The 23,141-nt window shown below is 49.3% G+C and overlaps 2 protein-coding genes across 8 annotated transcripts in view; one reads left to right on the forward strand and one right to left on the reverse strand.

The window, feature by feature from the left end:
* Napb (NSF attachment protein beta) overlaps window positions 1–8,083 on the forward strand; it is a 35,174-nt gene extending 27,091 nt beyond the window's left edge. Inside the window, exons 8-11 of the mRNA XM_004635577.2 lie at window positions 2,727–2,831; window positions 3,254–3,322; window positions 3,662–3,712; window positions 5,255–8,083. Coding sequence (XP_004635634.1) covers window positions 2,727–2,831; window positions 3,254–3,322; window positions 3,662–3,712; window positions 5,255–5,365 — 336 coding nt within the window. The 3' untranslated portion in view covers window positions 5,366–8,083. The remainder of the gene's footprint in view (window positions 1–2,726; window positions 2,832–3,253; window positions 3,323–3,661; window positions 3,713–5,254) is intronic.
* The window catches only part of Gzf1 (GDNF inducible zinc finger protein 1), a 33,807-nt gene extending 14,662 nt beyond the window's left edge, over window positions 1–19,145 (reverse strand). Inside the window, exons 1-6 of one of the 7 annotated variants that reach the window (XR_002821990.1) lie at window positions 19,088–19,145; window positions 15,570–17,015; window positions 14,501–14,595; window positions 12,819–12,986; window positions 12,004–12,161; window positions 10,644–11,654 (exon numbers count right to left, since the gene is read on the reverse strand). Coding sequence is in view for 2 of the 7 variants with exons in the window: in XM_023720111.1 (XP_023575879.1) it covers window positions 11,304–11,654; window positions 12,004–12,161; window positions 12,819–12,986; window positions 14,501–14,595; window positions 15,570–16,996 (2,199 nt within the window). In the remaining 5 variants the exon portion in view is untranslated. The other 6 variants (XR_002821989.1, XR_002821991.1, XR_002821988.1 and 3 more) reach the window with 6 other exon arrangements.
* Window positions 19,146–23,141: the final 3,996 nt, after the last annotated feature.

The raw sequence follows: 23,141 nt of genomic DNA on the forward strand, positions 1-23,141 counted from the left end.
AGGGTTTTGTGGGGATATTCACAAGGGATATGGATCTTGAGGGATGTGTGCATGCGCATGTGTGTGTGTGTATGTGTGACACTTTTGTCTAGTTTTGGAATCTAGATAATTCTGTCTTCAGAATGAAGAGTTTGTAAAGGATTAATGGTAATTCTTAATAGTTTGGTGGAAGTTTGATGATTTTTCTCTATTTCTTTTCTTTTTTTAAATTTTTTTCTTTGGCGGAACCGGGAATTGAACTCAGACCTTTGCGCTTGCCAGGGAAGCACTTATTCTACTGAGCCATCTTCCCAGCCCCCTTCTTTTCATTTTTACTGATTTCTATCTTCATTTCCTGTCTGCTTTCTTTGGCTTTATTTTGTTCTTTTTGTTTGGGCATCTGTGATGGAAGCTTGCTTAGCTTTCTGCGGTTCCTGATTGTTGTATATGCATCTTAAGTGGTTTCAGGTACTTTTTTAAGCACTGTATTGATTGATTGATTGATTGATTGATTGATTGCAGTACCAGGAATCAAACTCGTGACCTTGCACTTGCCAGGTAGGCATTTATGCCGCACTGTTTTATATGTGTATCATATTGTTTAATTTTAATGCATTTAATTAGTTTTTGTGTGGGTTTTTTTGTTTTGTTTTTCTGTGCAGGGTCTCAATACATAGCTCAGACTTGTAGTGATCCTCCTGATTTCTGCCTCCCTAGGCTGGGATTATAGGCATTGTGCCACTGTACCCGGACTCCATTGCTGCCTCAGTGTTCCCAGGGATAGGGCCAGTGTGGCATATGGTACCAGGGATCGAACCCTGGCCCCTGTGCTTACCCAAGCAAGTGCTTAGTCCACTGAGCTATGCTTCTGGCCCCTTCGTTTCATTGTATTCATTGATTTCTCTTGAAACTTCACAGGCCCATATAGTCAGTTTTATGTAATTTGCATGTGTTTGGATATTTTCCTGTTGTCTTTCTCTTGCTACTTTGCAGTTTGATTCCGCTGTGGATGGAGAACACACCTTGGGTGATTTCCATCCCCAGAGGCTTACTGAGGGCAGCTGAAAGGCTGTGTGGCTCTGAGGAGGTGGCCTGTCCAGGCCTGTTCTGTGCTGCTGCTGCTGTTGCTGTTGCTGCTGCCGCCACCGCCACTGCCGCCGCTGCCTCCACTGGATGGTTGCTCTGTGTGCTGGTCAAGGCCTCTTGGCTGATGACTGTTGGACTCTGAGAACTTGTGGATTTCTATCTATTTGTGCCCATTGTTGAGAGTTAGGTATCGAAGCCTTCAGGTGTCATTATGGACTTAAATCTCACTCTCCTTTCATTCTGCCTTTGTCTGACAATTTTGCAGCTCTGGATTGCTGTTCTTAGTAGATTGACCATTTTATCCTTGTATAATGTTCTGTTTTTGATAATACCTTCTCTGAAGACTATTCAGTGTACCTTATAACCTCTTCTTTTTTTCTTTGCAGTACTGGGGATTGAACCTAGGGCCATTGTGTTGAGCTATACCCTCAGCCCTTTAAACATTTTGGCTTTTGTTTTGACATAAGGTCTTGGTCAAACTTGTAGTCATCCTGCCTCAGCCTCTCAGTGTGCATCACCACACCCAGTTCTCTTCCATTTTCTTTTTTCTTTTTTCTTTCGGAATCGGGGATTGAACTCAGGATCTTGCACTTGCTAGGCAAGCACTTATTCTATTGAGCTATCTCTCTAGCCCTTCCATTTTCTTTTGATCCACGTTTATACATATTTCTTGAGCCTTCTCCTTTTAAGTAGCCTATAATTATTATAACTGAAGTAAGTATCTTGAGTTTCTTATAGTTGGTACCATTTTTAAATGTACTCTGCCAATCTCTGTTTCTTAATTATTGTATTTAAATCAAACACATTTAATTTCTGATATGCTAGGTCTGATCTGTCATTCTATGGTTGCTTTTTATTTGTGCTGTTTTTCATGCCTCTTTTCTTTATCCTTCCTTTTGTAGGTTGCTTGCTTTCATTTACTGTGATTTCGAGTAGCTTTTTTCAGTGGTTGCTTGGGTATTGCATTATATATGTGTAGCTTGTTCCAGACTGGTGTCATGATTTTGTCAGTTCAGCGAGATAGTCTTATCCCATCTTGTGTCTCATGGCCCTCCCCTTCACTATGTGATTGTCTCAGTATTTTGGCTGCAGAGTTAGAACCTCATCTGTTGGTGTTGGAAGTTTTCTTCTGCCATCAAGCAGTTTAGAAATGCAGAAGGAGAAGGAAAGCCTGCTGGGCTGTGTTCTTTGTTCCCGGGTTCCTGCTACTGTGGCCTTTCTCATTGGAGAGCATCCGTGTGCCACCAGGGCAACCTCTGGTACCAACTCGCACACATTTTCTGTCTTTGCAAGCATCTGGACTTCCCTGTTCATGACATGTTTTCCTCAAGTGTTCTGCTCTGGGTTGATCGTTCTTTTCCTTCCATGTAAAGAATATTTAGTGTTGCTCTTTCCATGCTAGATCAGTATTATTTTTCTCAGGCCATGTTTAGGTTCTTTTGCTTGCTTTCAAGTTTCAGAAGTTTAATTATAATAGGCTCACAGTAAATACCTTTGCATTGTCCTACTTGAGCTTTCCTAACCTTGAATGACATTGGTAGAATGTTTAGCTAAACCACAAGAGGGTGGTGAGTGTTTTCTGAAGGGCAGCAGCAGAATGCAGAGTGGCTTTGCTGCTGTCCCATGGCAGAGCTTGGCTGTAACTCTGCCTTCTGTGCCAGGTTGGGGCAAGCACAATGGACAACCCTCTGCTGAAATACAGCGCCAAGGACTACTTTTTCAAGGCAGCACTCTGCCACTTCATCGTGGACGAGCTGAACGCCAAGGTAAGGTCGCACTGCTGTCCTCCGTGGGGTCCAGCCGGAGTGTGTGTAGTCCATCTGCAGAGGGAGTCAGTGCTGTGGACCCATTGCCAGACTAGGAAGGCTGTTCTCCTCAAGCTCTGCTTCACGCTGTGCTCTAGAGAAGTTAAGAAGGAAACAGGAAAGCAAAGCAATTGAGGAGCGGAGTTAGCTGAGGATGGCTGGAAATCACAGTGGAATCTGGGGGTAGGGCAAGGACTTGGCACCAAGTGGCCATTGGGGCTGCAGAAGGAAGAGCTCGTGGGCATCTGTCCCGTGGCTCACTGAGGGTTGGGGAGGAAGCTGAGGAAGAGCCTCTCTACCTGGCAGATGCAGCATGCTACTGGGGAATCAGAGGCTTCCTTCTCCAGTGAATCTAAAGTTGATGAATGCCTTCTCTCCCTCAGCTTGCTCTCGAGAAATATGAGGAGATGTTTCCAGCATTTACTGATTCAAGAGAGTGTAAATTATTGAAAGTGAGTAATTATAAACCTTAAAGAAACAGCCTTTGCTCTTGGGTGATGGCGCCTCCATGAGTCTGGGTATGACGTGATTGATGCTTGCATCTGTCCACTCACACCCACAGCTGGGCAGTGCACTGCTCTTCCCGCAGCGCACAGCTGCCTGCGGGGTGAGGACCAGGGCCTGTGTGCCTCTCCAGAGCGAGGCCCCTGGGTGGGGCACCCCTTGCCCCATTCCCTGAGGTTCTGGACACCCCCTTAATGCGGCACCAAGGTTTAAAGTATCCATTTAGAAGTGGAACTTTAAGGGCCCTAACAGTTAATTGTTCTTTCATTTCTTTTCACTGCTACCAGAAACTTCTAGAAGCTCATGAAGAACAGAACAGTGAAGCTTACACTGAAGCAGTAAGTTAGACCCTTAGGTGCATTTTTGAAGATATATTTTATAGAAACAACTTCTCATTGCTGTTACATAAATTCTGAATTTTTTTTTAATTATTTATTTATTTATTTGTGTGTGTGTGTGTGTGTGTGTGTGTGTGTGTGTGTGTGTGTGGCCAGTGCAGCCCACCAGGGGGCGGGGCTGGCTGGCATGTGGTGCTGGGGATTGAACCGTGGTCCTTGTGCTTTGCTAAGCTTGTTTTAAGTAGGTGCTTTAGACCACTGAGCCATCTCACCAGCCCAATTCTGAATTTTTTTTAACATGATTCCAGCAGTATTTTCCAAAGGTCATGTTTTTATTTTCTTCACAAATTAGCCTAGTAATGGTGAACCGTTTAGAGCTTTCAGTTATAACAGACAGCTGCTGCAGCCCATGTGCTATGGGTCCGCCTCTCCCCGCAGCAGGCAGTTCCATTCATGAGTAGCCATCTGATTTTTTTTCTTTTGGTGGGGGTTACCAAGAATTGAACTCAGGACCTTGTGCCTGCCCGGCAGGTGTTTGTGCAGCTGAGTTATAGACCCAGCTGTCATCACTATTCTTGACTGAGGCTCAAAATGAGCTTAGCTGTGAGGCTCCTTTGAGAGAAGATACTGTGTGCTGGGGTTATTTGCTTTTTCAGTTTTTTTCTTTTGAAAATGATATGATTCATAAATAAATATAAAGTAAACTTAACTCAGATATAAAAATATAAAAACTGGAGCCAGGGATGTAGTGCAGCAGCATAGTGCCTGCCTGGCAAGCACAAGGTCCTAGTACAAATTTGATTCCTGGTACAAAATAAAAAAGTATAAAGACTAAATTCATTGTATTGTGGTATAAAATAGATCTCTTTTCCTTTGTCTTTTGTGTTTTGCCATCATTTCCCATATTATGTTTAGAATCAAGTAGATTACTCCATGTCCTCTGTTTGTGTGTTAATTATAAGCCAGGCATGGTGGTGCCTACCTGTAATCCTAGTACTCTGAGGTGGGCAGATTGCTGTAACTTCGAGGCCAGCCTGGGGTACATCGTTCAAGGCTGACCTGAGCCACAGAATAAGTCCCTCTCTCAGAAATATGTTCATCAGGACCCTGAAAATACCTTCCTACTTAGTGTTTTCCCCAAACCACTTGCATCCTGTTCCAGTGGTGCTCTCTGGCAGCTCCGTAAGATGCTTAATGGCATTCGGCTCTGGCTCCTCCCAGCTCTGCCCCCACCACAAGGTGGATTCTGCACATCATCCCCGAGTCCGGCTTCCTGTCACTTCAGTTTTGGTGTTTCCTTGCACACCTCCATATACAAAGTAGGAAAAAAATACAGGTATCTGGCACCAGTGCCCTGAAATAATGCAAAATAAAGTTTTAAAACGCTTTTTGTGGTGCTGGGGGTTAACGCAGGCCACGCTGTAGTGGGCTAATGAAGGAAGCTGGTGGGTTATTGCGGGAAGGGCAATAACAGCATGGCTCACTGCCATAGTGTTTGAGTGTTTCCTCTGAGTAATTCCTGATCCTCGTTCCTTAAACCAGGTGAAAGAGTTTGACTCGATATCGCGCTTGGACCAGTGGCTGACCACTATGTTGCTACGTATCAAGAAGTCCATCCAGGGCGATGGCGAAGGGGACGGGGACCTAAAGTGAAGCGTCTCTGTCTTCATGGCATGTAGCGCCTTCCTCTTTAGTTTGTGTTAGGGCAAAGTGATCCCATGGGATACCCATTTAATGGCTTCATTCTGTTGCCTGTGAGCCCAGCAATCTGTGTTGTTCACGCCATGTCTGCGTGACTGTGAAGCGGCTGAGTGGAGGCTCCTGTTACTGTTGTGTTCGTGACGACCAAGTCCATTTCATGCTCGGCCCCCAGAGCTAGGCGAGAAGAGCTTCAGAGCTTCCTTCCGTGATGTCCACAGGCCCCTCTTTCATGCTGCTGTGTTTGTGCTCTGTTCCCTAGACTGCAGGACTCATCTCGCTAAGAGATGCTTCACTGACTGTGCGTTGGCATCTGGATGTATTCTTTTGGTGTGTTCAGTCTGGGGTGGATATTAGGATGAATTTATGACCTCATTAACAATCGTTTCTTTTTATTCTCTAATATTTTGACAGCGCTAGTGACAGCTTGCTTTGCTTTTCTATTGTCTGTGTGCTTACATGTGTGTGGCAGAGCTCAAAGCAGTAGTGTCTGCAGGAATCACTTGCTTTGGCAGGAGCAGCTCACGGGCAGGACTGGCTTCTTGTGTGGATGAAAGTCAAGGTGGGTTTTATGGGTTTGCACTCATGCACATACCCCCAAGTTTCTAAAATGTGTGGGAAGCGGAACTGGTGCTTTCTCAGGAGACCATCTCTGCTTTGTGTGGGGTGAGAGTGCAGTCATTGGGGTGTCTTGCTCTTCGTTCGTGTCTGTACACTTGCAGGCGCTGCACTGTGTGCCATGCTGTGCTCGTGACAGTCTTGTCAGGTGTGTGGACTCTCCCTGGTCAGTGTGTGAGTGTGTGATTGCCTTCGCCATCTGTTGAGTGCTCAGGATGGCACGGGAAGTGAGTGTGCCTGGTCAGGTGAGCCTCCTGCCTCCATCCAGGCACTGGCTTGCGTCCGAGCTAGTGGGTTTATTGCAGCCTGTGCTGTCCTCTCAGGTCCATGACCTGTGTGTGCTCTTGAGCTGAGCGTGTGGTCATTACGGGTACTGTACTCAGACATGGGCCTATTCCCGGAGTATCCTGTGCATATTTTTGTGCGGAAGTGGTTTGAGATGCATATGTTGCCTGACGTCTCACACACCCCTTTCTAAATTGTGAAGATTTAGGGGGTGAGGAGTACCTGATGAGGTTGCCATACATTGTGGCCCTTGGCTAGGCTTGTTAGGCTTTTGCTGTGAAGAAGAATGGCTTTTCCAGGCCAGCAGAGAGGCTGGAGGAGGAGGACAGAGAGCAGGTCATCAATAAGTAGAAAAGCACATGCTGAGCCTGATGTGGAGGTCACTGTTGGGCGACTCAGCCACTGTGTTGATGGGCCAAGTGTCCTGGGGTGCCAGAAGCTCGGTGGTGTCCCAGCGTCCAGTTGAGTGGGTATAGAGGAACAGATCCTGGAGTTTCACCTGCAGGGTTCTTGATTCTAGAATGAAAGCACCCATCAGTGAGGGGAGGGCTTGGACCAAAGCCAGAGTGGGTGCACCTCGACACCCAGGTAGAATGTACTCTGAAGGAATGGCCAGAGGAAAGTGATTTCTGTTGCCGCACCTAGTGTTCCAAGCCAGCCTCATGCACACCTGGAGCGAGAGGGCAGGTGGCTGTGAGTCCGTTTTAGCACCAGCCACCAAGGAGCTGTGTTTGTACACCAGCTCAGACTCTTCTTGGCCTTGTGAAGTAGATGCCAGGTGCTGTCTCTGGGCGTTTTGTTTAGCGTTCAGCATGAGCCCTCACAGGTCCATTGTAAGAAGGTATAGTTTTCACAAACATCAGCTGTATTATTTCACCAAGTCAGAAAGTGGCTTATTTCTATTAAAATAAATGCTAGGACCACTTCCTGGAGTAAGAAATAAGTTTTGTTTCTAGTATTTCATGTGCCAGGGATATAGCTCAGCAGCACAGTACCTGCCTGGCAAGCATAAGGTCCTGAGTTCGATTCCCAATACCAAAAAAATAAGTCTTGAAGCTCCCTGGTGGTCTAGTGCTTAGGATTTGGCACTCTAATATTTCACGTGAAAAGAGTAAAAATAATTACAATGGCAAGAACAGACCTGCCAGAATCAGTGAAAGGAGAATGAGAAAAGAGCCCAGGCAGTCACATGCGAACTCGCTTCCCCGCTGTCCTGTGGACGCAGGGCAGTACTGGTCTCAGGATGCCCGGGAGGTGGTGGTGCAAACTTCAGAATGCCATCCCTGAGCAGAACAGAATGATCATTTATGTTCCAGTTCTTGTCTTTTCGCAGCTCTGGGGTCACTTCATAGTTAAAGTCAGTTCGTATTTCTTACAGGAAAGCTTTGCTTTTTGTGGCAACAATTTTATAGCTTGTGTGAATTCCTTTTTTATTTAATGATCTGAAAACAGTATTTTTGCACACTTGTGACCATGCGTGGCGGCGTCACTGTAACCGAAGTACACGCACCAGCCCTTGTGCAGTCATTGTTCCTCCGGTGTTGCGCATTCCCAGTGTTCAAACGCAGACCTTCGAGACTTCTGTGGAGCTCTGCGGCACCGCATGCCTGTGCCCTGCCCACTGCAGCGTGACCTGAGACCACAGCAGGCTCCTGCCTGTGAGATCCCAAGTTGCCCTTGCAGGAAGCAACAGTATGACAACCAACCACATAACAATAAACCTACCTTAGCAAAAAGAGTGTATTTGTTTTATGTGAACCTGTACAGTAAATAAAGTATAAATTATGACTATCTTAATGAGTCTTTCCTACATTGACATGTTCAGAAGTAACTTACTTTCCTCAAAGTTTAGGTAGTGTCATTCATATTCTGCAGGTCCTCACGCAGGCAGGCCAAGGTGCAGAAAGGAACCCCAGCTCCACTGCTGCTGGTCACTGAGTGTGCGTGGCAGCTGCTGGCCTCGGGCACCCATCCTTTCCCCAAGGTCTGAGGGCTCCATGCTTACTTGCACGTGGAGTGGTGCTGGAGGCCTGTGTGCTGTGCAGAGACAAGGACCCCAGAAGCCAGGCCCTGTCTCCAGGAACAGGTGGCTCTGTGGGGTATGGCACCAGCTCCTCCTGCCATGCTGTCGCACAGCCTTGACAGATTATAGCTCTTCAAGTAATTTCAGAGCAGGCTTGAGGAACGCCTGGAAGAACAGGCTGTCCCAGGCCAGAAGAGGTAAGAACTGTTAGGCATGGAAAGCCCCATGGGTCTGCTCAGTTTCCTAACAGGAAGAAGTCAGGTCTACCTGTGCTGCCTGGGAAAGAGGTTGTACAGAACACCAGAGGACAGTTTCTGGGCAGCCAGCGACCCATGTGACCCACGGGCCTGGTGTAGCCGGTCAGCTCCCTCTGCGCCCATCTGGCTGCCTGTGCACCCAAGCCCTGGTATGAGTGCCTTCCCCCAGCTACAATACTGTTGCTGTTCCTGGCCCACAAGGTGTAGAGCTGGCTCACTGCACAAGCGCCCATTTCATTTCAGAAGTGTGTAAGTCCTTAATATGACAAGGTGTGACATCATGCCGGTCAAGGCCAGCTCACTGCATGGCAGATCTGCCCAGATGGTCACCACAGATGGCAGTCTCCAGAGGGCTGCTCCACTTCCTGGCCCTTTTTCCCAGCTGTATAGTACATAAGCTTAGTAAAACCAAAGGCTGCAGGGCTGGTGAGATGGCTCAGTGGTCTAAAGCACCTACTTAGAACAAGCTTAGCAAAGCACAGGGACTGCGGTTCAATCCCCAGCACCACATGCCAGCCAGCCCCGCCCCCTGGTGGGCTGAGCTGGCCACACACACACACACATAAATAAAATTTAAAAAATAATAATTAAAAAAAAAAACAAAGGCTGCAGAGCCTAGGCTGAGTGTTTCTTTCACACAGAACAATTACAGTGGCCCCAGGTCACCTCCATAACCTGACACCTTGGGAGCTATGTGCCACACCACTCAAGAATTGTCCTCATCGCCTGCTTGGCACAGACATACTGGGTTGGCCTTGCATTTACCAGTGGGGCTGTATTTGCACTGGGAGAATTAGAGGACCCAACACGTCTCCTGCAGTGAGGTCCCGGAACTGTGGGCACCTTGCTTTCAGGGACAGTTGTACGCTGATGTGGGGAAGGGGACAGAGGCAAATACAGTGTAAGTCATGTCCCTGGTCACACTGAGGGGACAGGCAGGAGTGCCCTGGTGTTCACACCTTGCCAGCTCCTGTACAGCAGGGCCCATCTCCCCCTGCATGCTTTTGGAGTCCAGTTAGGTAGCTCGGCAGACCCTGACTTAAGTGTCACTGTATATGTGATTAACATTAATCTTCTACAGACACTAATTTATGATCCTATAAATAAACTTGTACCTGGAGAACTACTTCAAAAAGAAGACATTTATTAACACATTAAACAACTTTGTGCAGAACTTCTAAAGAAACAAATTCAAGACAAAAATTCTTCCAGCAGGTAACAAAATACTCTATTGTTTGAATTCCTTTCCATCAAGATGATTTTATCCCATAAAATAATCCATCAGTTGTGCAGTCTCTTCTTCAGACTGGAACGGCTATGTGCAGTCACCAGGTTTTGTTCTGTAAACACAGCTGGGACACAATGACGTGGTCATAACTGAATCTGGAGTAATTCAGTCAGGCTATCATGCAGTGTGAGATGTCACCAGTGCCAAGCACACAGGCTTCCCCGGTCCTCAGACACAGTAGGAGTCAGAGCAACAGCTGCAGAAGGAACCTGTTTCCACGCCCTGCAGCCAGCCTGGCACCTACCTCAGTGCAAGGGCGAAGCGCCTTCCTTGACAAGGACGGGTGTGTGTGCAGCAAGTTTAATAAATTAAGGATGCGGGGGGAAAAAAATCCACCAGGAATAGAACTCTCCCTTGAAGTTGCTCCTCTGAAACTAATAGGCTTAGACTTATGTTCAGATCAAAGCCTTTCACAAACACAGCCACATACCCAGGGCCCTGGAGCAGCAGTGACAGCAGAATCCTTTCTGGTAGTAACTTAGTTCAGCAGGAGAAAGCCGGAGGAGCACTGAGGCCCGCAACTGGCTCCCAATAAGGCACAGTCTGAGACAGGCATGCACGGGCTTTGGGCCCTTTGAGGCTCTTGCTGCTCCCAAGGGAGCGGGTCTGTGGCAACTGCTAGCTGGCTGCAACCTCTCAGTTTGCAAAGGAAGAGGTGGGGGTTCTGGAACGACAAATCAAGTGAGAAAAACCTAGCACAAACATGAATTCTCCACAACATAAGACTTGGCTCTTGTCACCCCATGTTTTGCTACGTGTCACTAAAGCCCCTTACTGCACTTGTCACGCCTCTCCAAAGTACTACACTACCTCACTAGATTCTTTGGTAGGGCAGCCTTCACCTTTTATGAATGAAACTAAACAGCCACATGTCATTTCTCAAGTAGGTTTCTTGACAAACTCAGCTGCACATGTGAGATGGGACATGCCCACTTATGAGAGTTCCATTTGTCCTTCCTGTTTTAGGGCTGGCAAGTAGGGTTTGGAATGAATGCAGTAACCTCTCGTCCTTTGAGGGTTCCCACAGCAGAGCCAACAGCTTCAGCTCCATAAGGAAGCAGCAGCTGAAATGATACGGTCCTGGCTGTATTTTGGCTTGGGAGAAAACACTTTGAAGCACGTGGCATCTGAGGCAGGGAGGGGCCTGGAAGACTGAGCTGAGCACTCAGGAGCTGGGTGCTGCTGCCCTTTGTGTGGTGGACGAGTGTGGGCCAAGCGTCAGGCAATGCACACGGCCTGCACCAGGGCTCCAGGAGCGGAGATCATGCAAGTCAGTGCACCGAGGGAAACATTTGGTGTGATGGAAACGTGCTCCGTCAGGAGCATCTGCAGAAGCCACACCAGCCCACACCTTGCACGTGGACAGTGAGAGACTTCTCAGCTGCTGTGCATCGCGGAGCAGGGCTGCTGCCGGCAGACCACTCACTCGATGCTGCTCAGAGAGTGAAGCTGTGTGGGCATCGAGTCTGTCTGCGGGGTCAGCTCACCAAGCTCACCCATGGCAGTGGCAAGCAGAGCATCCTGGGATACCACAGAGGTGTCTACCTTGCAGGGTGCTTGTGCACCACTGTGTTCCTGCCCAGCAGGCGCAGAGCCTGACATGGTGGCCAGGCTGTCAAAGTGGCCGTTTTCGGCAAAGGACAGCAACTTATCCGGAAGTTTGGGGGGCACATACTCTTCATCAGGCTGCTCTGTCTTGTGCTCCTCATCATTCTTGGGTGAGCCATCTACAATAACAAGGAAAGACTTCCATGGAGTATTCTTATCGTGGATCTACAAAACAAACAGCACAGAGTCACTACAAGCGCCTCTCTAATCTCCCAACTTAAGATACTCCTAACAAGGGAATCTCTCAAAACAATCCTTGTCGGGGCCGGGGAGATAGTTCAGTAGAATAAACGCTTGCCTGGCAAGCACAAGGGCCTGAGTTCAATCCCTGGCACAATCACTGTCAACATAAATTCTGCCACTGCTGCAATGAAGACCCCTTTCACCAACAGCTGTGAAGCATTTGGCCGCGCACCAGGGACACTGCTATCATTGTGCAGTATGGACTGTGCCAACATGGTGGCGCCACTGCCTCCCCCAGCCCAGTGTGTCTCCCAGGATGCCCGTTATTTACTGAGGTGTGCCTCCGGAGGGTGGACTTGTCGGTGAATGTCCGTCCACATGCGTTACACATGAATGGCTTCTCCCCCGTGTGAATGCGACGGTGGCGTTGGAGGGCGTTGAGCTGGGTGAACTGCTTCCCACACTGGTCACAACAGTAGGGCCGCTCCCCTAGGCGGAGAGAAAGAAGTGACTGGGAGAGCGACCTCTTCACCTGCTGTGATGACTACACAGCGGAGCACACTGTCCGCAAGTGACCCCTTCACCTGCTGTGATCACTGCTGAGCACACTGTCCGAAAGCCCTGGAAATCCTCAGCACTCACGTAAGCCTAAATCCAACAGCGGGAGGGAGCAATCTGTCTGAGTCACAGACTTCATGTCTATACCAATAGTGGGCCAGAATGTGCCTGGAGCTGGTATTCCATCTGCAGAGATGACACTGTCTTTCCATAGTTAGAGAAGCAACCTCCAAGTCCCTAGTAACTGTGTGTGTGTGTGTGTGTGTGTGTGTGTGTGTGTGTGTGCTTATGAGCATACACACCATTACTCTTAGGGATAATCTGAATGTAGGCTGTACGTATCTATAGTGACACCAACACCCAGTGTCTCATTTCTGCAAAGTGACAAGGGTGGCCCCTGCGGGCACATATAAATGTTCTATCCTCAGGATCAGAACAGGCCCCAAAAGTGCTATTATAACATCAGGGTTTGACCATTTTTGGGGGGGAGGTAGGTAAAGCTTCCAAAATGCTTCCTAGGAAATCTGAAACCCTGGAGCCAAATCTCTTGCCACCTTACACTGCCTCCCTGGGACACTGTGGCCATACCTGTGTGGACTTTTACATGCTGGTAGAGTGAGTTCCGCTGTGCGAAAGTCCTGAAACACATTTCACACTTATAGGGCTTGGAGCCTGTATGGATTCTATTGTGGTGCTTTAAGTACTCCTTAGAAGCAAAACTCTTGCCACATGTTTCACACATAAAAGGCTTTTCACCTACATGAAAAGATGAAAGAAAATTAGAAGCAATACTTACGCATTGAAAGCAGGTGGGAAGAGTAGGTCCACACTCTTAAATGCCCCTTGGTGGGTGGCATGTTAGGCCTCCTAATTAAAACTATTATAAAACATAAATTCACACAGGACACTTGCTACTTGCTGAAAGCTGGTGCTGAGCCTCCTTAGAAGGCCAAGAAATACTCCATGAGACTGGAATTCCAGCTGCTATTCGGCCAGCTTACATCTTCGAATAATTTTTTTTTTTTTTTTTTTGGCTGGCTCAGGCTGCCTTAAGCGCAGGTCTCCTAAGGCATGGGGGGTAAGCTCACATCTTAGAAACCTACTTACTCCAAACAAAGACACAGTTTCACTTCTGTTTGGATTGTTAAATTTTTTTTTAAAAAAAAAACATTGCTGTGGATCTTTATCAGAATAAAGGACACTGTTAAAAGGAGAAGTTTTCAGTGGGTACGTACTGTACTTAGCATACTACACTGCCATGCTGTACGAAGCTAGCTCTAGGGCAGCAGCCCCAGTCTCCAGCCTGCAGGGCGCTGCCAACAGTTGAACAGCTCACTTTTTGTAGCCTCAGACTTTCATTCTCACAGCTTGGGCTCATCTAGTGAGCAGGAGTGCCCTGGTTTCACAAAGAGCAAAGTTAAAATGCTAGCTTTACCAAAACTTGAACACATTAATTATCATCCACTACCAACTCTGGTTATGCATGGGCCCTGAGAGTGCCCCGCCCCACGGGGCCCTGGGGCTGCTCCCCTGCAGTACGCCTGTTCACACTAAACGCACAGCTCCATCTTGTCTGCATTTGAACTCAACACCTTTATGACCGTGCTTAGAAGTCCAAAACATAAGGAACTGTACAATCGCCACAGCATGCATGGTTAGATTGTGTATGTTTCTGTGTAGCTCACAACAGGATGCTGAGGCTCACAGACAGATCCAGGATAAAGCCAAATTAATAAATGTTCTCCCTCCTATGCTCAAATTACACTGGAAGGATTTGGGGAAATAGAGGAGTTGATCCCACCATCTCACACAACAAGGAATCAGACAGCAGTTGGTTTTCTTCTGATCTTCCATAGAGTTGGGATTAACTGTGGGTTTAATTGAGCATTTTTAAACTCAGCCTCCAAGCCCAGACATATTCATGCCGCTCAGAGCCCGTACTCTGGATGGCCATGTTGTAAGCCAGGGCCCACATCTACCTGAGGGAGCTGACTGAACCATTTCTTGTGGCAGAATTACAGCGTATCACTTTTGTCATAGTCTGGACAGTTTCTATAAGGACAGATACCTGGAAATGGGCTGCATCCCTGGGACCTGTTTTGCACCTCTGGAAACAGACCCGGAAGCCAGGATTCTGCCGAGTCTCCAGCATGAGATTTTTACTCTTCTAGATCAGAAAGCTAGGATGGCTTTAGCCTACACCTCCTGGCAAAACCAGCAGTTTCCCTCCACAGCTAGGAAAGAGTGCATCAGCGCAGCGTGGTATTTACCTGTGTGGACCCTTTTGTGGTAAATCAGCATGTGGTTCTGAGTGAATCTCGCCCCACACTCATCACAGACAAAAGGCTTTTCCCCTGTATGAATTCTGAAAGCACAACATCCAGAGGTGACTCAGGGTGGGTTTCAAGGCTCACTCTATAATACAATGTCTACTCCATACTGCCAATACCATCAGCTCCGAGGGAGGGGCCGAGAGCTGTCTCCACCCCACTGTGCCCAGAGCGTCTGGGCAGGGCCAGGAGGTGGGCCTGGTACCCTGTGAGTCCATAGAGCTGGGACCAATGCCTTGCCCACTGTGCAAAGCTCATGCCACTGGGCCTATGCAGGGACTGTGCCCCACAGCCAGCTAGTAATTGTGATACTTCCTCCTTTAGGATGATCAGGCACAACACCCTGGCAACAGTTGCTGACAAAATACTATATGGTCAAGCCTTTCCCCTCAATTCCTCACATGCCTGGTCTGGAAAGAAGTTGCTCTGGACACTGGGGCGTGTGTCCGAGCAGTGCCTGCCAGCACTTCACCATGACCAGCCAGGCATCACCGCACTCCTCCTGCATGAGTTTTCACTTCCCACACTGAGGACAGCGGGCCTGGGAGTGGTTGTGGCCGTGGGACAGCGTAGGAGCTTAACTGCCCTATGGGAATGGGCTGGAGCTGGACAGAAAGTTACTTGGAAATGGACTGCCACCCCCTACAGCTCAAAACTTCACAGTACAGTCCTGATCCCAGATTAACCAGGCCACACCTTGCACACAGAGCCAGCAGGTGTCATCTCATTGACTGTCCCCAGCTCTTCCTGGGGGTACAGAGGGAACCAGAATGGGTCCCTTGGCTGGTCTAGACCTGCAGTGTGACTCTGGGTCGTGAAAGACGGTAGGTCTCCTGCCCCCAGCCTCCACGAGGGTGGGAGTGCCATTTCCCAGTGCCTCGCTACCTCCTCCGAAGAGAACGCATGCTGTCCCCAAGCCATCACCCAACTCTGGCCACCTGGACTGAGTGCCGCCAGCCCACCCATGCCTTCCCACTCCTCCCCACGCCTCCCAGCCCAAATACTGTACCTCAAGTGGGTCTTGAGCGCCGAGGGCTGCGAGAAGCGTGCACCGCAGTCAGGGCAGCCATGAGGCCGGTCACCCGTGTGGGTACGCGAGTGCAGGCGCAGCGCTGTCTTGGAGCTCAGGCCCTTGCCACACTCGGCGCAGCGGTGGCGCGCACCACCGCCCTCGTGCACGTGCAGCACATGCCGCCGCACATCCTTCTGGCGCTTGAACTTCTTCCCGCACAGCTCACAGGGGAAGTGGCGCTCACTGCTGTGCACCAGCAGCTGGTGGCTCCGGAGGTTGCAGCGATTGGCGAAGGTCTGGCCGCAGGTGTCACAGCGGTACACCACCTCGGTGGCCACACCATGGTGCTGCTGGACATGCTTCAGGAAGCTCTTCTCATACAGGAAGGCCTTGTCACAGAGCGTGCACTTCAGATTGCTTTTCTTCCTGCCCTCGTCGCCCTCACCGTCGCCTTCACCCTCAGCCTCCTTCTCAGGTTCCACTGCCTTCGCCCCCTGCAGCGCTCCCTCCGGCTCCACAGGGCAGTCCTGGCCCACAGCTGCAGCCTGTGCTGTCTCTGGGGGTGCCCTTTCCGCATCCAGCACTGTCTCTGTGGCAGCCTCAGTCTCAGCAGGCACACTGCTGTTGGGCTGCTCCTGCGGGCGCTCACAGTCCCCCACAACCACGTCCTCTGCACTCTTCTGCTGCTCTCGGAGTCGTCTTGTGTATTTCTTTTTAGGGATTTCTACAAACACCTTCCTCCCAGCCAGCCTTCCACTCGCTCTTCTGATTTTAGAGTAGGGAGGTTTAGCCACATCTCTTTTCCTGTCTAGCTTCTCCTTGGGCTTCCTGGGTGGCATATCCGACGACAAGCCGTTGCTGATCCTGTCCCCTGTGTGATCTGAGGAGCCCACAAGACCATTGCAGTGGGCACTCTCCTTGGCTGAACTTGCCTCAGAGTCTGCTGCAGCACTGGCCTGGGGACCACTGCTGGCCTCAGCCTTTTGAGACTCTGAGAAGTTCTGCAATTCCAAAAGGACTGACTCTAACATCTGCTTCTTTAACTGGAAACAAGTTTCGGACAGGTCCAAACACTTGAGCTTTTCAGCCATCTCCAGCATCCGCTCCACCCGGTCTTCCTCCACCTGGACCTTGGTGGTATAGACAAACTCAAGAAAGGAGGCAAAGTCAGCCACCTGCACCTCATGTAAGTACACATTAGTCTTGGCCCCATCCACCCTCTTCTCATTCAGGAACAGATCCTTAAAGAACTTGCTGGTGGCTGCCAGCACCGCTTTGTGGGCCATGAAGTCTTCTCGGATGCCCTGGCACTCCACACTAATGGTGACGTCGCACAGGTGGCCGAGCAGGCGGAGCTTGTGCATTTCCTGCAGCAGGTGAAGTGGTGAGGATTTGGATTCCAGCAGAACCGTGCCACTTTCCATTTTCCTTCTTTCCAAACAGCTTTGAAAGCAAAAGCAAGAGTTACATTGAGCACATGTATCCACATCAGCAAAGGAGAAAGGAGGAGGGCTACTCCGGCTCCTGGGAGGATGTGAGCACACTCACAATGTCACTTGTCTTGTGTGACGCCAAAAATAAATACCTTTCTACTTTCTACTTCCTGCTACATTCTTACAACTGCACAAAAGGTCTTGGCAAAATCTCCCCCACTGATAAACATCAATGACTAAAGTTAAGACTGACAAAACGCAACAAAACAACTTGCTTATCTGGGCCATTTATCATTTGCTCACAGGCATACCCACACCTGTAACGTAAGTTACAGCAACAATCATGCCTAGTTCAATGATTAGGAAACCTGATCATTCAAATCAGACACACGCCGGCGGTCCTGTGGAGACTTCAAGCATTACTGCTGCTAAAAACAACCAACTAAATAGAGCATGGCTTTCCACAAGAAAAACTTCCTGAAAAGCAGTCCTCAATCCTATCCCCGTTGCAACACCCTGAACACAGCAGATGTCATCTCACTGACTGTGGTACCTCAGTTCACAAATGCTTGCTTGTGAACAACTAAACAGAAGTATTTTCCAAAATTCTGTTTTTGTCTGCAAACTCCACAGCAGGTGAAAAACAGGACCACAACCATCTTTCCTGCACAAACACAAACATGGCCACCTTTTGGAAAAGCAGGGAACAAATTAAGCACACAAACCAATGTCCCACTGTATCTTGAATCACAGGCACTCTGTGGAAAGTCATGGGAGTCCATAGCTATTAGCACTGTGCTACTGGAGCCAGGGACGTAATGTCCAAGCCGAGACTTCCCTAGATGGCAGGCGCACAATGAGCACAGTGCGTCAGGTGCTTAGAGCTTCCCACAAACAGCTGGAGGTGGCATGTGCTTTGATCCCGTTCCATAGATGCAGAACTAATGTAAGAACAGTAAGCATAATCGAGAACTGGAGCCCCCTGACATTCTCATCAGAGCCTCATCACCACTCCTCCCACTCCACTGGGACTCCTGGCCCTGGGTCCCCCCCCCCCCTTTGCTCCTTCTGAGGTGTCCAAAGATTCTTCCAGTTGTACTTTCTCCTTGGGGTTCACCCACCTTCTGTTCCTGAGCCAACCTTCCTCTTTCAAGGCCCCTGAATCTACTTCTTCACCCTCCAGAGCATTCACCTTCTTGCCAGCCTCCTTTCCCCCACATCTTGAACTTCACCTGGGGTTCCACACGTTGAGCACAGAACTCCTGTCACTGTCTGAAGAGCCAGTCCCGCCCTTCTTCCCGATAAAGGTGCTGCCTGTACCTGTGGAGGTGGTGTGTAGTGTCCAAAGCTCCAGACAACAAGGCCTGAGTGTATGCTGGTTTGACAGTGACCCCAGCCCCCACCAGGGGACAACAGGATGCAGATCTTGTCTGACATCGTGTGGCCAGCTCTCAGCCTTCCAGGCTGGCCCTCCAGGGGAGTCCTCCTAGGACAAGTGGGCTCTTAGTTTGAGTTCCCAGTTCGCTCTGGGCTAACAGGCACAGGTCACCGTCAGGGGCCACCCTCAGCCTGGGGATCGCGCCTCCCACTGCAAGTCACTCTATGCTGGCGCCTCCCAGGAGGAGCACCAGTGTCTCTCAACCCAGGTCCTCCTTTCCCGGGATCTTGCCCTGTCTGGCATCCCCAGCTCACGGGGCCAGGCCTTCACCAGGGGGCCCTGCCCTCTGCGGTGTCCCTAAGTCATGGGCCAGGTCTCCTCCTGGAGACTCTGACCTCCGCCGCGTCCCTAGGTCACAGGCCAGGCCTTCCTCAGGGGACCCTGACCTCCGCCGTGTACCCAGGTCAGGGGCGAGGGCCTCCCCAAGGGAGCCTGTCTTCCACTGTGGCCCCAGCTACGGGGCCAGGCCTTCCCGAGAGGACCCTGCCGTGTGGGATGTCCTCAGCTCACTGGCCCAGGCTTCCCCTCCCCGAGACCTTTCCCCAGGACGGTGACTGGGTTTGAGGTCCAGTTGTGCATCTTGCCCCGCCAAGTCCTCACTCAGGACCGGCACCAAGCCAAGCACTGAGCACAACCGCACTCACCTCGGCCCGGGCCGCAGTCACTGGACCAGGCCCGGAGCAGCCGCCGGCGGGGCGGGGGCGGACCCGGGTCTGGCGCAGATGATTGGCTGAAGCGGGTCCCGCCCCCATAAATCCCCGCCCTTCGCACCCGGGGACAGAGGTGCGTGCACACGTCCGGCTGCAAAGACGCTGGGGCGGGGCTACGTGAGCCAACGTGCGGTGGGCGGGGCGACCGACTGGTGCATTAGAATTTCGCCAGCACCAGCACCAGCTCTGCGGCTCGCGCCTGCGCAGCACAAAGTACCCGCGGGAGCCGGCGAGGTACCTTGGATGGGAACTTCGGGCGCTAGCAAGCGCTGGCGTCTGCTGTCCTGGTGCTGCTGGCTGCAGCGACTGCAGCCTTGCCATAGACAGAGCCGCCAGACGACCGCTCCACCGGGCAGACGCGCTGCAGGGAAAAGATCTTTCGGAGCCAGCTTCTGACTATACAGGTAGACTGCAGTTAGAGCAACTACAGAGAGACTTGAGAGGTGCCAGGGAGCGCAGTTAGTATGGGAATTTGTCGGAAAGTTAACGAAGGAAGAAGCCGGAAACCAGGAAGACCAGGAAAAACAGCCCACTCGCCCACCTCCATTAAATGCAAAGGAGATAAAGGGCAGTCATCTGAGGACTCTTATTTAAAATATGTAAAAGACACACACCCCTATACACGTTTATATGTATGTTCTCGGTTTAGCATCACTATACTTGCACCAAATATATTTTTGCGTGTTCATTAAGTTTAAATTGACTTTCTGTACCCCTTCCTATCCATCACCAAAGGACATAAAGCTATCAAAGGTCAGAAAGAACGTAGATAGAGGCGCTCAGGTTAGGATCAAAGGCAGTCCGACAGGCAATCAGATGGCGACAACTTGCAGGTGCCCGTGTTGGGGGTGGGGAAATTACTAGTCCTAAATAAAAAGGTGCCCAGGACAAAATCCACAGATATTCATTTCTGATGCCCCCCCCCCCACAACTCTCCTAGAGTAACTGTTTACCTTTCTTTTCCTGTCTTTTCCAAACCGTCTTATTTTACATATTTATTTATTTATTTAGTGTGTGGCCAGCTCAGCCCACCAGGGGGCGGGCGAGCTGGCATATTGAACCGCGGTTCCTGTGCTTTGCTTGGCTTAGCTTGTTCTAAGTAGGTGCTTTAGATCACTGAGCCATCTCACCAGCCCTAAACCGTCTTATTTTAAAGTCTTAAAGCCTGCCTCTCGACTTCACTACGGAAGCTGAGTGTTGACTTCCCACAGCAAGATCCTGGTAACTTGAGCCTTTCAAAAGAGCATGAGGGGGCGGGGATATGTACACCCTGCCCCAGATATGACACCAGCTGTGAGATTTAAAAGGACCGACTCCACTTGATATAAGAATGGACCTGCAAATGATATAGGGCAAGAAATATAACTCCCAACCTGTTAGATGTCAGATATTACAAGTTCGTGTTCCCCCAATTTTTATTTTCTCCGAATGCCTTCAGGGCATGTTTGGCTGGCTGAGTTGTGGGGATCGAACCACAGCAACCTGAACCAGAGTGCTTTGTTGAAGCAGCCACTTAAACAACTGAGCTACAGGGCAGGCCCCACCATCACATTCTTTCAAGCTAAGTTTGAAACCACAAGCTTGTGGCCATCATAGCTATAGTTAATGGCTAAGGAAACAAAAATCTCATCTCCCTTGTTTTCAGACTATGGAGGGGTTAAATTGTTGATCGCAAGGGGCCTCTGCCCGTGTTAGAAAAGCTCACATTCAGTCTCTGAAGACAAGATAAAGCTACAGATGTGGGCTGCTGACATTCCTTATTCCAGAGCAATAAAGCTACCAACTTAGAGATCAGTTCTCTTAATTGGCAAGATTTACTGCCCCGTTCCACTTCTGAAGACCACCAATTTTCTCATGCCTTTGCTTCCAATGCGCCCTCCTCTTGCTGCACCCCTCAAATCTGTGGAAACCCAGTAAATACTGTGGGTGACCCAGAAAGTCTTAGCTCCTGAGAAGGCTGAACTTCCTCAGCTCCCCAGGTATATTACACTATCTCTTTTATTTAAGCCTTCCCTGTAAGTCATTTTAGGACATTAGGGAGTAGGCCAAGTCCCCAATATGGGTAGTTGCCAGCTGCCTGTCCAGAGCCTGCTAAAGATTAGCTTTAGTCTAACATTACAACTGCATCAGAAAGACTTCTGGGTGAGCAGGAAGGGCCTGCAGGACCCACACACTGTGCTGCTCACACATACTGTGTCACCAGTGAGAGGCCTGGGCCCCTACCCCAGGCTCAAGGTACTATAGACAACTGAGTTAGGTGGAGGTGATATAGGGGGATGAAACTCCCAACTTGAAACACACCTGGGATGAGTGTGTGTTCTCTAAAACCAAAGAATGAATTTTAGGAACAAATGAAGTTAAGAGCAAAATATATTTATGGAGGAAAGAAAGCTTCCATTGGCTAGAGAGACACAGAAGGGGTACTCGAGTGGGTTGCCCCGGAATCTGCATTTTTAGGGATTTTTATAGAGCAAAATCACGAGGTGAGGCAGGTCTACGGTAGAAAACATAGGAACTCTCATATGAGGTGGGACAAAACTGTGATCAAGCAGTAAGATTACAAGCACAATTGCTCAAGTAAAACTGATTAAATCCAGCACCAAATGGGGAAGCGAATCGTGTAGACAGCGGGAATGAATGTAGAACAGAGGCTAACCCTGTAGGGGTTGCATTAGTGACTCTTCCTGGCTTCCTCAAATTAATAAGCATCTGTCTGATCTTTTGTCTTAAGGTCTGGCCCACAAAGGGAGCATCCTTCTCTCGCACAGTTGCAAGGTATCTTGTCTTCTGTGCTGTTTCCTTCAAGGGCCTAGCCCTGTCTGACTGTGTGTAATATTTCCTTCTTTTTTTTTTTTTTTTTTTTTTTTTTTGGCGGAACAGGGTATTGAACTCAGGCCCTTGTGCTTGCCAGGGAAGTGCTTATTCCACTGAGTCATCTTCCCGGCCCCTAATATTTCTATCTACCTCAGCTGCCTACAACAGATGTGTTATAGGCAGTCAGACAGGGCTAGGCTCTCAAAAGAATCCATGCAGAAGAAGAGAACCCATTAAAACTACATATGGAGGCACACCTATTGAAGAACAGACCTCAAGATAAAGATGGGATGACCAGGCCTACCTGCTTCCCCAAGGGATCAGCAATAGTCTGTAATTGGTTTCATGTGGTCCACAAGCGGTAGCTAGACATCAGTCAGTCACCCAGAGCAGTGACCATGAACTCCTGACACATCTCTGCCAAAAATGTCCTTGTTCTTGCCCCATACACTTGCCATGTGACGCACTTTCCCATTTGATCACCGTTACTTAAGCAACTACACTTACATTCTCATTGATCATGGCTTTGTTCCATGTTGTGCCCACCTCATGATTTTACTCTATAAAACTTTAAGAAGTGGGCTCTTTGGCTTCTCAGGAGCTGTTTTTCTCAATAAATATTTCCTACTTAACCTCCATTTTTCCTTAGAATTCATCCATAAAATTTTGGGGAGGGGCCTGCCCCTTAACTCAGTTGTTTAAGTGGCTGCTTCAACAAAGCACTCAGGCTCAGGTTGCTGTGGTTCGATCCCCACAACTCCAGCCAGCCAAACATGCCCTGAAGGCATTCAGAGCTAGCCAAAAAAAAAAAAGAATGTGATGTCTTCTAGTGTTGGGAAAGACTCACCGGCACCGGCTGCAAACAAAAACACATGGATACTCAGTGTCAGCAAAGCGAGGGCTCGAGCAAAAAGGCTGCCGCCTGCCTTCTAGCTTGATTTTATATATCTTGAGTCTCAGCCTTCAGGTTAGTTTAAGTAAACATAACAAGATCCCATCATATGTGTCCAAGATTAATGTTGAGGCTGTACGTGAGAACCTGCTAGGCATCTGGGAGAAAGGACGCAAAAACAGGGTGTCCTTGAGTACCAAGTGTTCTTGGTTACTCCTGCTGCTGTTGTTGCCCTGTTTTCTTGTTCCTCCTCCCACATGCCCTCCAGGTTGTTTAGCATGT

Source organism: Octodon degus, unplaced genomic scaffold (genome assembly GCF_000260255.1).
Source record: "Octodon degus isolate 3935 unplaced genomic scaffold, OctDeg1.0 scaffold00073, whole genome shotgun sequence".
Classification (NCBI taxonomy): domain Eukaryota; kingdom Metazoa; phylum Chordata; class Mammalia; order Rodentia; family Octodontidae; genus Octodon; species Octodon degus.